We start from the raw sequence: 12699 nt of genomic DNA on the forward strand, positions 1-12699 counted from the left end.
ACTCACCACTCAGGGATAAACTTCATATCTTCACACCACTGTGTGAATATAGAATATATTATCCTCTACACATGCCGTGTGAATGTGAATGGAAACTCTAATGAATCTTCGTGAATCAAATCACGAATCAAATCTCCAGCAGTTCGATTCATTAAACCGGAGTCACATTTCTGGAGTCGATTCCATCTGAACGAGTCGGTGAGGAGACTCGGAGTGTGTGTGTGTGTGTGTGTGTGTTAGATCAGAGCTCGCGCGCGCGGAGCCTCCTGACGCGTCAGTAATCAGAGAAACGCGCAGATTCGGGAAGTGAATCAACACTCAGGTGAGTCTGGACTGGAGGGTTTTATGCTCAATTCTCTGTGATTTTGAGTTTTTGGTGCCGTTTTGCGTTGTGAGGAGCAGCAGTGAGTGAAAGTGGAGAAGTTCGAGTACCTGCAATAAACAGGGAGATCAAATGGAGAAACATCTGGATTGTCGGATTTCTGTATCGCGATTCATTGAACAGCAGATCGGTCGATTCTATTCAGTGGCTGAGAAATAAATCGCCTTTCTGTCATTCCTGAGATAAATAACACCTTTACACTGCATCCTTTCTTTCTTTTTCCTTTTCTTTTCATGACACTGATCATTATCATGAATAATGCAGTGCTGATAAACAGCTGTGTGTGATGTGAATCAGTAGGATTTGTGTTTTTTCTCTTTATCAGTGATGTGCCACAAGTTTCAGACATAGAAAACTGATCTACACTGTGAAACTGATGTTAAAAGTGATAAAGAACAATCCTGTTTTAACTTAAACATGTTATTTTAATGATTTAAATCACTGTACAGTACAGTGCACTTTTTCACGTGAGCTCACATGTTAGAAGTACAAATCATCACATTTTTACAGAAGTGACATAAATAGATGAATTCTGTTTGATCTTTGGTTCATTTTTCTAAACATCTGGTCTAATTTTGGTGACAGAACAGATGCCTAAAGCCTGGAGAATTATTATTATTATTATTATTATTATTATTATTATTATTATTATTATTATTATAGAGGCTTTATTTTGTTAAAAAAAGATAGAAGTTATGCTAATAAAAACTCATAAACATAAAAGAAAAATGCTAAAAATGTGAGTATCATCAATATTAGTACATAAATGTGGGATAATAATAATAATAATAATAATAATAATAATAGCATCCTGATTTTCATGTCCGCTCAGCTCTCTGTGTTCGCTGTATCATGATGAAGTTTATCCCAATAATACTATGTCGTTATATTGCTCAGTCCGAACTGTGCAGAATTCACAGCATTTTGGTTTATTTAATTAGTCCATCAACTAGCTGATTAAAATATAGAATTCTATAAAATTGAGTGTACTTTATTTCATTAGAGATCTGATTTATTTCAGTATAATGACGTGTGAGTTGGAATGAGTTTAAATCCAGTCACCTGATTCTGTTGAACACATTTCTATGGCATAAACTTCTATCTCTCTTTTATAGCAAAGTGCAAAAGTTTACACACCCTTTAGTAAAAATGACAAATGTAGGACATTGAATTTACACCAGCAGGACGTTTCACGTGTTGGGTTTTGTACAGCCTGCATCATTATAGATAAGGGTTAAATCATGAAATATTAGAATGTTAATCATGAAAATAATTTTATGTTTTAGCTTAAAAGTTCTCTAATAAGTTGGAAGTCCAGGCTTTGCATTTATACCTGCCTCAGATCACTTTGACATCCTGTAAAGTTCATCGTGCTGAACTTGTTTAGTTAGCAGCATAACATTTTACAGTGCCTTGAAAAAGTATTCATACCCCTTGAACTTTTTCACATTTTTCCACCTTACAACCACGAACTTAAAAGTTTTTTATTGAGATTTTATGTGATAGACCAACACAGAGTAGACCATCATTTTTGAATGATGGATTGAACAGTGCTTGAACAGCTGCAAGTCTTTTGTGGTATGTCTCTACCAGCTTTGCACATCTAGACACTGAAAATTTTGCCCATTCTTCTTTGCAAAATAGCTCAAGCTCAGCGGATGGAGAGCATCTGTGAACAGCAATTTTCAAGTCTTGCCACAGATGCTCAATGGGATTTAGGTCTGGACTTTGACTGGGCCATTCGAACACATGAATATTCTTTGATTCAAACCGTTCCATTGTAGCTCTGGCTGTATGTTTAGGGTCATTGTCTTGCTGGAAGGTGAATCTCCTTCCCAGTCTCAAGTCTTTTGCAGCCTCCAACAGGTTTTCTTCCAGGATTGCCCTGTATTTAGCTCCATCCATCTTCCCATCAACTCTGACCAGCTTCCCTGTCCCTGCTGAAGAAAAGCATCCCCATAGCATGATGCTGCCACCACCATGTTTCACAGTAGGTTTGGCGTGTGCAGGGTGATGAGCAGTGTTAGTTTTCCACCACACATAGCACTTTGCATTTAGGCCAAAAAGTTCAACTTTGGTCTCATCTGACCAAAGGACCTTCTTCCACATGTTTGCTGTGTCCCCTACATGGCTTCTGGCAAACTGCAAACGGGACTTCTTATGCCTGTCTTTCAACAATGGCTTTCTTCTTGCCACTCTTCCAAAAAGGCCAGATTTGTGGAGTGTATGACTTATGGTTGTCCTGTGCACAGATTCTCCCACCTGAGCTGTGGATTTCTGCAGCTCCTCCAGAGTGATCATGGGCCTCTTGGCTGCTTCTCTGACCAGTGCTCTCCTTGCTCGCTCTGTCAGTTTAGGTGGACGGCCATGTCTTGGTAGGTTTGCAGTTGTGCCGTACTTTTTCCATTTTTGAATGATGGATTGAACAGTGCTTCTTGAGATGTTCAGAGCTTGGGATATTTTTTTATAACCTAACCCTGCTTTAAACTTCTCCAGAACTTTATCCCTGACCTGTCTGGTGAGTTCTTTGGTCTTCATGATGCTGTTTGTTCTTCAGTGTTCTCTAACAAACCACTGAGGCCTTCACAGAACAAGTGTATTTATGCTGAGAGTAAATTACACACAGTAGGACTCTATTAACTAATTAGATGACTTCTGAAGGCAATTGATTGCACTGGATTGTATTTAGAGGTTTCGGAGGACAGGGGGCTGAATACTAATGCACACCACATTTTTCAGATTTTTATTTGTTTAAAATTTTGAAGACCATTTATCATTTTTGTTTCACTTCACAATTATGTGCTACTCTGTGTTGGTTTATCACATATAAATCTCAATAAAAAACTTTTAAGTTCGTGGTTGTAAGGTGGAAAAATGTGAAAAAGTTCAAGGGGTATGAATACTTTTGCAAGGCACTGTATTTGTACAAATTGATTACTGAGCATCAAAGTGTTTATTATGGCTTTATATCCTTTATTAGCTGAGTGGAACTCACTCAGTTAGCATCATCGCCTTTGTTAGCTCAGTTTGGTTGGTTAGTGCTATTATACTGGGATCAGACTCCATGAATTCAACACAGTTTTGACACGGTTTTGTTGTGGCCAATGAACTTCCAGCGTCAGGGCTGAAAATGAAAGTCAAGAACAACAAACAGCTGTGGCTTCTGGAACACCCCACGACAACCCAACGAAAAGCCTATCATGTCAGCATTATTTGTATTTTTTCACCTAGTTTGCCAGCTCCTAATATATTTAAATTTAGTCGCTGCCTAAAATCAGAGCTCCAGATGAGTTTATGAGCAAAATATCTCCAAGAGCACAGAATCCCCCTGAATAGAATAATAATATTACAGCACCATGAATGAACCATCGAATTGTGTCATGTCGTGTTTTTCACCTCAATAAATCGCTGCATTGTCTTGTGACAGTGAGACCAATAAGGAGAGACGCATCACAGTTACGATACAGATTTATTCCTTTCTTTGACGCCGCATTCCCTGCGCCAGAAACAACACCAGCACATTTATTATGGTGCGACTCTGCTGGGTGCCTGGGGGACAGCAGTGAACCAGCGCTTTCACTTTACACCACTACTGTAGAGTTACCATCCAATATCACACTCCATACGCCACACAGCTGTCTGGCTTCATCTCTCACATCCACACACACAGCACCATAAGGACTAATCCCCATGCACCTGTTCCTGATTAGAGCTCAATCACAGCGCAGACATTTATATAAGGACTCTGAGTAACACACAGACTTTTTGAAAGCCTTGTATTTTGTGTCTCTTTTCTGGTTTGTGTGTTTGGACTGTGAGTGTTGGATCCCTCTGATATCCTGTCTGGGCCTCACTCCACCACTGCCTGGTTTTGTCTCCGTTTTGGATCTGTTTGCTGCATGTTTTCAATGAAACTCTTCCTGCAATTACATCCGTCTATCGCCCTTACACGACACAGACTGTCACCTGTCCAACCAGCGAGTGGACGAATAAAACTGTTTTAACTCGTTTTATATGAAACTGTCGTGAATATTTTCTGTACAGTGTGTTAGTAAATATAATAATCCCATGTTATTTAAAAAAAAAGCAAATTAAAAATAAGCACTGGATAAAAACCCATCTATCTGATGGAAATAAAGATATAAATTTCGTTGTCCAGTGGTCAGGTGTTTATGAGATACATTGCCTTACACTTTCGATCGGCTTTCCTGTGGTGGGACACGCATGTTGCACGTACAATATGGACATTGTACGGACAAAAGCCATCAAAAATTCACGTTGATGCGTGATCATATTCTCTGAAGTCTGGGGCTCTGCTTTGAGCGTGGAGAGCTGAAGCTCTACTGCAGTGCGTTCCTCCATAGCCATGATTAACAAGTTCTTGACAACACATAAGGACGTGAATGATGATCAGTTGGGGTGAAACTTGTTGCGTTGCCAGGTTCCTGACCAAGACACTGCAAGAATTTATGGCACTGTGATTGACTCATCAGACACAGTGGCCATCATGAAAGAAAAAATATCATGTCGTCTGGTCCCATTAGCTCGCCTCCTGTCCTTGATTAGCTGATCTTGTTTAATAAATATCTTAGCTGTATTTGAATGAATGTTCTCTTCCAGTAAATATGGGTAAACATCAAAACAAAGGCTCAATCTAAAAAAAAAAACTGTAACGTTGTCCAGAAGTCAGGTTACTGTCTGCTTGGGTTTCCTCCTCTGGGTTCTCCGTTTTCTTCCCACTTGTCAAAAGCATGCCAGTAGGTGGATTGTTTCTGATAAACCGCCCCATTGGTTTGACTGAGTAAGTGGGCGGGACTTAATTGTAAAAGTATTAGCACCCCAGATTGTTTCAGGAGAAATAAATGTCTCACCTCATCTCATTATCTCATCTCATCATCTCTAGCCGCTTTATCCTGTTCTACAGGGTCGCAGGCAAGCTGGAGCCTATCCCAGCTGACTACGGGCGAAAGGCGGGGTACACCCTGGACAAGTCGCCAGGTCATCACAGGGCTGACACATAGACACAGACAACCATTCACACTCACATTCACACCTACGCTCAATTTAGAGTCACCAGTTAACCTAACCTGCATGTCTTTGGACTGTGGGGGAAACCGGAGCACCCGGAGGAAACCCACGCGGACACGGGGAGAACATGCAAACTCCACACAGAAAGGCCCTCGCCGGCCACGGGGCTCGAACCCAGGACCTTCTTGCTGTGAGGCGACAGCGCTAACCACTACACCACTGTGCCGCCAGAAATAAATGTGTCAGTTTTAATAAAATTTTAGTAAAATCATCATCACTGACTTTAATGTGATTCAGAGAAGTAGAAGATAAACAGTGACATCACATATTATCACTAAATTTACTTGTGTGTGTGTGTGTGTGGTGATGGAAGCTGTAATCCAGAACCCGAGGGTGAGTTTCATCACATTTCACTAACACACACACACACACACACACACATGAACACACTATTGTTTGGTGAAAGTACAAGACAGCGCGAGATGACCTTTGACCTCTGCAGCACCTCTAGTACATGCTTCTGTCAGTGAGTTAACATGCCGATATCCAGAGAACCCGCACTGTTTCACCGCACCATCATGAGCACGAACACTTAATGATAGAATGTGGTGTTTATTGTGAGTGTAATTAAAATCTGTTCATTTAATTTAAACTTTTATCTGTTTATTAGCTAATAAACTGTCAACTCCATAATTATTGGCACCCTTCTAAAAATGGGCAGAAAAATAAAATATCAAATTAAACATCACACAATGATTAAAATTTTACTCCAATTCTTATAAGAACTGTTTAAATTTTTTTTTCTCCACAAAAACGATTTGCAGCTGCGCAGCTATCAGAGCTGCTGTTCTAGATAACTAATCAACACCTTCTGACCAATCACAATGTAGAATTCAGCAGCAGCGTGGTGTGATGTATTGTGTGTGTTGTATACGCTCCTCAGCCACGGCCACTTTAATAGGAACATGTTGTTGATTCTAAGATCCCTGTTCTTGGCTGCAGGAGTGGAAGCCAGTGTTTTCTTCTGTTCTACTGTTGCATGCTGAGATGCTTTACTGCTCACCACAGTTCCACCTCAAATCTGTCCATTTCCCTCTGACCCTCTCTTATCAACAAGGTGTTTGTTTCCACCCACAGAACTGTCGCTCACTCACTCAGTGTTTTTTGTTTTCCGCACCATTCTGTGTAAACTCTAGAGACTGTTGTGTGTGAAAACCCCAGGAGGAGATCAGCAGCTTCTGAAATACTCAAACCTCATACTCATCTGGCTCAAACCACCAACACCCATACCACAGTGAGAGACAGAAAGTCACACTTCACTGTGAGATCATGATTTTTCCCGTTCTGATGTTTGAACATCGTGAACATTAACTGAAGCTCTTGATTTGTATCTGTGGGATTTGAAGCATCAAGGGATCGGCTGATTACAGAACTGCAGAAAACAGCTTGGGGATGTAGGGGTGTTCCTAATAAAGTGGCCAGTGTGTGTGTATATATATATATATATATATATATATATATATATATATATATATATGTGTCAGATAACAGAATCCAGGGACACATGTCCACCCGGGGGCATTTTGAGTTATTGGCAGATTCAGAAAGCACAGTTTCTAAGCTTTCCAATGATGCCTTCCATGTGGAGATCTGACAATATTTGAAGAATGTGTGGCCTTTTGAAAGTGCATACCTCTTAAAACAGAAAAGGGAGAAAATCGCCCTCAAAGTTTTCCATCTCAGCTACTCTGGGTGCAGGGCGGGCACATAATGCTGCTCATCTGCATGACATTAAGGAAAGCCCTACACCCTACGAGCTAGCACCATACTACTTTCATGTAAACAAAGATCACCACGTCAATTTTCCTTCCATGCAAAGTATGCCCAACACAATTATGAAGTACAAAAATAAGTCCTAAAGTATACTTTAACGCTTTGTGGTTGAAAAATTACTCACACCGTAAGAAAGAAAGATAGCACGATGATGACACAACTAACACAACACTAGTTTCATGTGACCAAACCACAACACTCTCCGTTACATGCAAAAATAACCACACAGCCTTAGATTAATAAACTCACCCCATCAGAAAGAGAAACATCACCTTGCACACACCAATGCCTCCGATGGAATGTAGTCCTAGAACACTTCCTTTTGGTTGCGGTTTTTTTGCTAGAAATGGTGATCTCCGATATAAATTCCGTGCGTCTGTTTGCTTTGCGGTGTTTCAGCTCCTCTGCGCTCTGTTTAGCTTGCTCATTCCATAGTGAAATTAAACGCCTGTATGCAGCTTAAGTAGCCACGAGCTCAGCTCGTATCATACAGCTGATTCGTGAAAAAAAAGACAAAAGACTTAAATCATCATGTGAATGGCCCATATGGTAATTTAGCCACACCCCCCAGCAGGCTACAGTCCTGACAAAAACGAGACAATTTGTAACAAAAAATGTATGCTTTTCCAACAAAACAATCTATTATCTGAAATACTGATTGCATTCTTCAAGATCTCAACTTGCACATGATGGAAAAAAACGAAAATCACAAATTTCGAAAAAAAATTGCTTCTTTTGCGATTATCTCGGATTCGTTTCGGCCAACATGCGTCCCTGGATTCGGTGAGGTGCAGGGGCGGACTTACCATTAGGCAAACCAAGGCGGTTGCCTAGGGCCCCCAAAATTTGGGGGCCCCTAACAGTCAGCCCCGTCACGGTAAACACCAAACAATATATATGTAATTTTAATTTGTCTCTGACATTAAGTAGTCAACGATATAAATGGAAAAACACACCAAAATAGCATCAGAATATCGAATTCATGTGTATATAGTATTTGTCCCAGCACACACACACACCCTGGTTGTTTTACATTGGACTAGTCCATGATCTGACGGCGTAGACAGGTGCGTGACGGAAATTCAAACCAAAGCAGAGGGAACTGTAAACAACATGAAGCGCAGTTATGAGAGTGGTTGCGCTAAACGAAAAAAATGGCACAAAGCAAAAAGAATGCAGCTGCACTTCTGAAACTAACTACATTTTTCAAATCGCCTGAGTCTGCTACAGCCTCAACCTCCGCTGTTGACTCTGTTGAGGAATGAGTTGTTTTGTTATAATGCTGTGTTGTTTATTGTAGTTTGGGTTCCATACCTCTGCACACCACCTTTCTATGAAGACTTTGGAGAAGCCAGCAACAAGTAGGACTTTCTTTCTCATATGATTATGATGAACAATGGACATTTGGAGATTAAGGACTTTTCAGTAATGTACTGGCTGCAACCTTTAAAAACTCATACCTCTCTCTTTCTCTACCCCCCCCCCCCCCCCCCCCCCCCCCCCCCCACACACACACACACCCCATTATGGAATGGTGATGGAATACATGAACAATGGAATTTTGAAGATTAAGGACATTTCAATAATGTACTGGCTGCATCCTTTACAAACTCACAATCCCTCTGTATCTGTCTCTCAACCACTGGATTGCCTGTCACTAAATATCTCTCTCTCTCTCTCTCTCTCTCACTCCCTCCCTCACTCACTCTCTCTCACACACACAAACTCTCTCTCTCTCTCTCTCTCTCTCTCTCTCTCGTACATTTATCTTGGCATCAGTCTTATCCCATTGAAATGTAGAGGTTTCGATAGAGTAAAATCCATTTGTGTTGTAGTTCTGATAACAGTAAGATCGTCGTGTATCTGGTAATATGGATCCATTTGTGTTCTACTTCTGATAAGAATAAGATCATTTTATATCTGGTAATATGTATCTGTGGAGTAAAAATAATAATTGGATTTCAGATATCCTTGTTTTATTAAACTATGGAGATTGACCCAAAATTGTCTCTCTCTCTCTCTCTACTGTCTCTTCTTCTGTTGTTTGCCTTGTCTCTCTCTCTTTCTGGTTTGATCTGAGCAATAAAGACTGTCTGAATTTTGGCAAATGCTGGAGTAATCTCAAACCTGTTTCAGTGTGGAGCTTACTTAGGGCACATTGTTAGTGGCAGTTTGTTATCTTTTTTTCGCCTCTGTATTTCGCCTAGGGCCCCAAAATGGCTAGAACCGCCCCTGATGAGGTGTCTCACACACACACACACACACACACATATATATATATATATATATATATATATATATATATATATATATATATATATATATATATATATATATATATATATACGGGTCCATCTCATCTCGTTTGGGACATTATGGTCAAAAAAATAAATTTTCAAATTTTGCTATTTTTTTTTTTGCATTTCCCTACCACTCAATGTTTCTTTTGTCATGTTTAATAAGAATAAAGATAGTATCTTGCTTTATCTGGCCTCCACTGTGGAAAATTTTTTTTGATTCCAATTAAAATGCTTTTGTAAAATTGATTTCCATATAAAACAACTCCATCATGAAGAATTAAAGCCGCTCCTTCACAGATGAGTGAAAATATTGAATAAATTTCCTCTTTTTGATTGCTTGGGTTAAAAATGCCAAGTTATGATGACTGAATTGATTTTTCACTTAAATATGAATAATATGATACAGTTTGGGGATTTGATATGGTGAAATAGGACACAATGGAAAAATCAAGAACACACCGGAAAGATGAGAATAACGGCGGTGGTAAAAGAACAGCGACTGTACCGGCTGAAGGTCACGCGGGTCTCTGCTGCGGCGCGCGAGCAACGGGACATCACTACCGCACCGGACGGAGCGTGAGGCGGGGCAAAATGACTGGCCGTAGATTCTATCAAAAGTTCGATCTAAATTGACCATGATTGCAAAATATTGGCCAAAAATACGCAAACACTACGAAATATGAAAGTAAGATGAAAAAGAAACATTCTATTGCTTTATACTGCAAGACTAAAACAAAACAAAACTCGCCTTTTCAGCGATAACGTCCGAACAGATCACTCGCGTAACAGAAAGACCGCAAATGGAAGCACGATCAACTTCTAACTGTTGGAGTGGAAAATTCCATTCTACACATGCAAATTGTTAATGTGTGTCCTTCCCCGCACACAAATAACACGCTACGGTAAAAAATAGACCACAACTCATTTTATAGCTCAGAAATTCATACAAGACCAGCTACCATCGGAACATATTCTGTAAGAAACGTATTCTATACCTAACTTTCAGCTTTCGTTTTAAAAAACAAAATCGCAGATTTATAACTAAATGTTTATATGGTGTAGTGATTGTAAGTTACTACTTTTGGTGAGGTCGTGACCTCGACCCTGAGGCTTTCCGTTTAGATCAAAACACACGATCGTATTGGTTTTGCGGAAAATGGAGTTACGACGGTGATCAAACATTTTGCGTGATGTTTTATTACGGTTATGATTATTCTGTGAGCGCACCAATCCTTAGGTGGATAAAGTTACAACTTAAAATACAGTTAGTGATAACTGTAGACTTTTCAGTGGACTACAGCCTTTTTAAGGGAATGCGATGTAGTCGACCGTTTATCATGTCCCAGATCAAGCCGCCATTTTTCCACAAATTTGCAGAATTTTTGCCAAATTCTGAATAGAGTATTCACATCAAAGATTTAGTTTTATCTGTATTATTTCTTTCATCATTTTATTTCAAATTAAAACCAACATCACCATTCAAACCCATATAGTTTATTGACTGTGAGTATATTTAGTGGGGTACCCCCACAGTACCCAGTTTCTGAGACAGACCCAGATATATTAGTAATGATGTTTGTAATAACACACACACACACACTTTCCTCTGATTTCAGGTCAGCGGTGGTCGGAGCAGGAAGGTTTAACCTCGACCTGAAAGAATGAACGAGCGAGTTTGGGTGAAATGGACCGTCATTGTGTGTGTTCTCGTACTCCTCCACATGTGTCTTGGGCAGAAAGACTGCACCGGAGTGGACTGTCCACATCTGGACAACTGCATTGAGGAATTCCTGGAGAGCGATGCGTGCTGTGCCACGTGTTTACGTCGAGGGTGCACGTGTGAAGGGTATCAGTATTACGACTGCATTAATGCCGGATTTAAAAACGGGAAGGTTCCTGAAGGAGAGCTGTACCTGGTGGACTCGGGCAGTACAGAGTGTTTGTGTCCCGCAGGCGGAGGCAGGATAAGTTGCCGCTTCATCCCGTGCCCTGACGTCCCTCCTGACTGCATCGAGCTGTCCGACTCCACCGAGGCGTGTCCTCACTGCCTGCGCATCGGCTGCGTCTACAACAACCAGAAATACGAAGCGGGTCACTCGTTCCACATGGATCCGTGTCAGGTGTGTCACTGTCCCAACGACGGCGGTGACCTGATGTGCTCAGTGATTCTTGATTGCCCCTCAGAAACATTCAAGAATCCTGAGGTAAAGCAGAATGACCTACATATCTCCAAACATGAAAACGCTGAAGATTTCTCCAGCAAAGATCACACGTTTCTGAGTAACTCTGTCCCCATTTACACCGAGAACATGTCAGAGACTGACGAAAGTGAAGAATACGACTATTTTTCAGAAGCCACCACAACTCCAGATGCTTTCATTTCATCTTCTGTAGCTCCTCAAGCTCAAAATCCTCATGATGTTCTACATGAAAACACCAGGAAGGAGCTTAGAGAGACACAGGGAATGTATGACATGGAATCTAGCGAAGAAGGAACCAAGGACTCACCAAACGTTACTACAGTTAAGACGGACTCAAGATCTTCTGAGAAGTTATCATCTCAGATGGAAACCGTTGTTAGACACACTCCGGTTCCTTCAAAAGAAACCACACCCAAGACCACAGATGACATCAGGAGAACTGAGAAAAACCCGGAAGATCGCAGGAACCTTCAGGACACGATTCCAGAACTCAACCCTGTCCCTAAACTGCAGTTCAGCTCCACCACCTCACTACCAGTGATCGCGAGGGAACGTGAAGATCACAGGCAGCCTGAAACGTTGGGTAGATACCACCAGGACAGAAATGACCTCCATGTAATGTCCAACAACCAGAGAGGTGAGTGAAGCAAGTCTGTTTTTTACTATGAAACAATTCTGAAACTGAGCTGTATCACACTGCATGACAGTTGATTTCATCTTCAGCTGAGATGTTGGAGATCCAGAGCAGAGGATTGTGGGTAAAAATAACAACAGACCTTCAGTGGTGTGTTAGATGGGTGAATTGAATCAACTCGTTTCATGATTCTTTGGTTTTGAATCAAAAATAAAATGCTTTGATTTAATTCAACACATTAAACAGTGAAGTTACGGCTTTTGCTCTGACGGTTACAAAGCCCTGACGCTGGAGACTCCTTCCATCTTCCTCAGGAAACTT

At 40.8% G+C, this 12699-nt stretch overlaps 1 protein-coding gene across 2 annotated transcripts in view; it reads left to right on the top strand.

Moving 5' to 3' along the window:
- Positions 1–208: 208 nt before the first annotated feature.
- LOC132896352 (fibulin-2-like) overlaps positions 209–12699 on the top strand; it is a 91342-nt gene continuing 78851 nt past the window's right edge. The window contains exons 1-3 of one of the 2 annotated variants that reach the window (XM_060937117.1): positions 209–322; positions 8544–8604; positions 11160–12381. In XM_060937117.1, the coding sequence (XP_060793100.1) occupies positions 11205–12381 (1177 nt within the window). In that variant the 5' untranslated portion in view covers positions 209–322; positions 8544–8604; positions 11160–11204. The remainder of the gene's footprint in view (positions 323–8543; positions 8605–11159; positions 12382–12699) is intronic. The other variant, XM_060937118.1, reaches the window with a different exon arrangement.

The sequence above is a fragment of the Neoarius graeffei genome, chromosome 13 (genome assembly GCF_027579695.1).
Source record: "Neoarius graeffei isolate fNeoGra1 chromosome 13, fNeoGra1.pri, whole genome shotgun sequence".
Taxonomy (NCBI): Eukaryota; Metazoa; Chordata; class Actinopteri; order Siluriformes; family Ariidae; genus Neoarius; species Neoarius graeffei.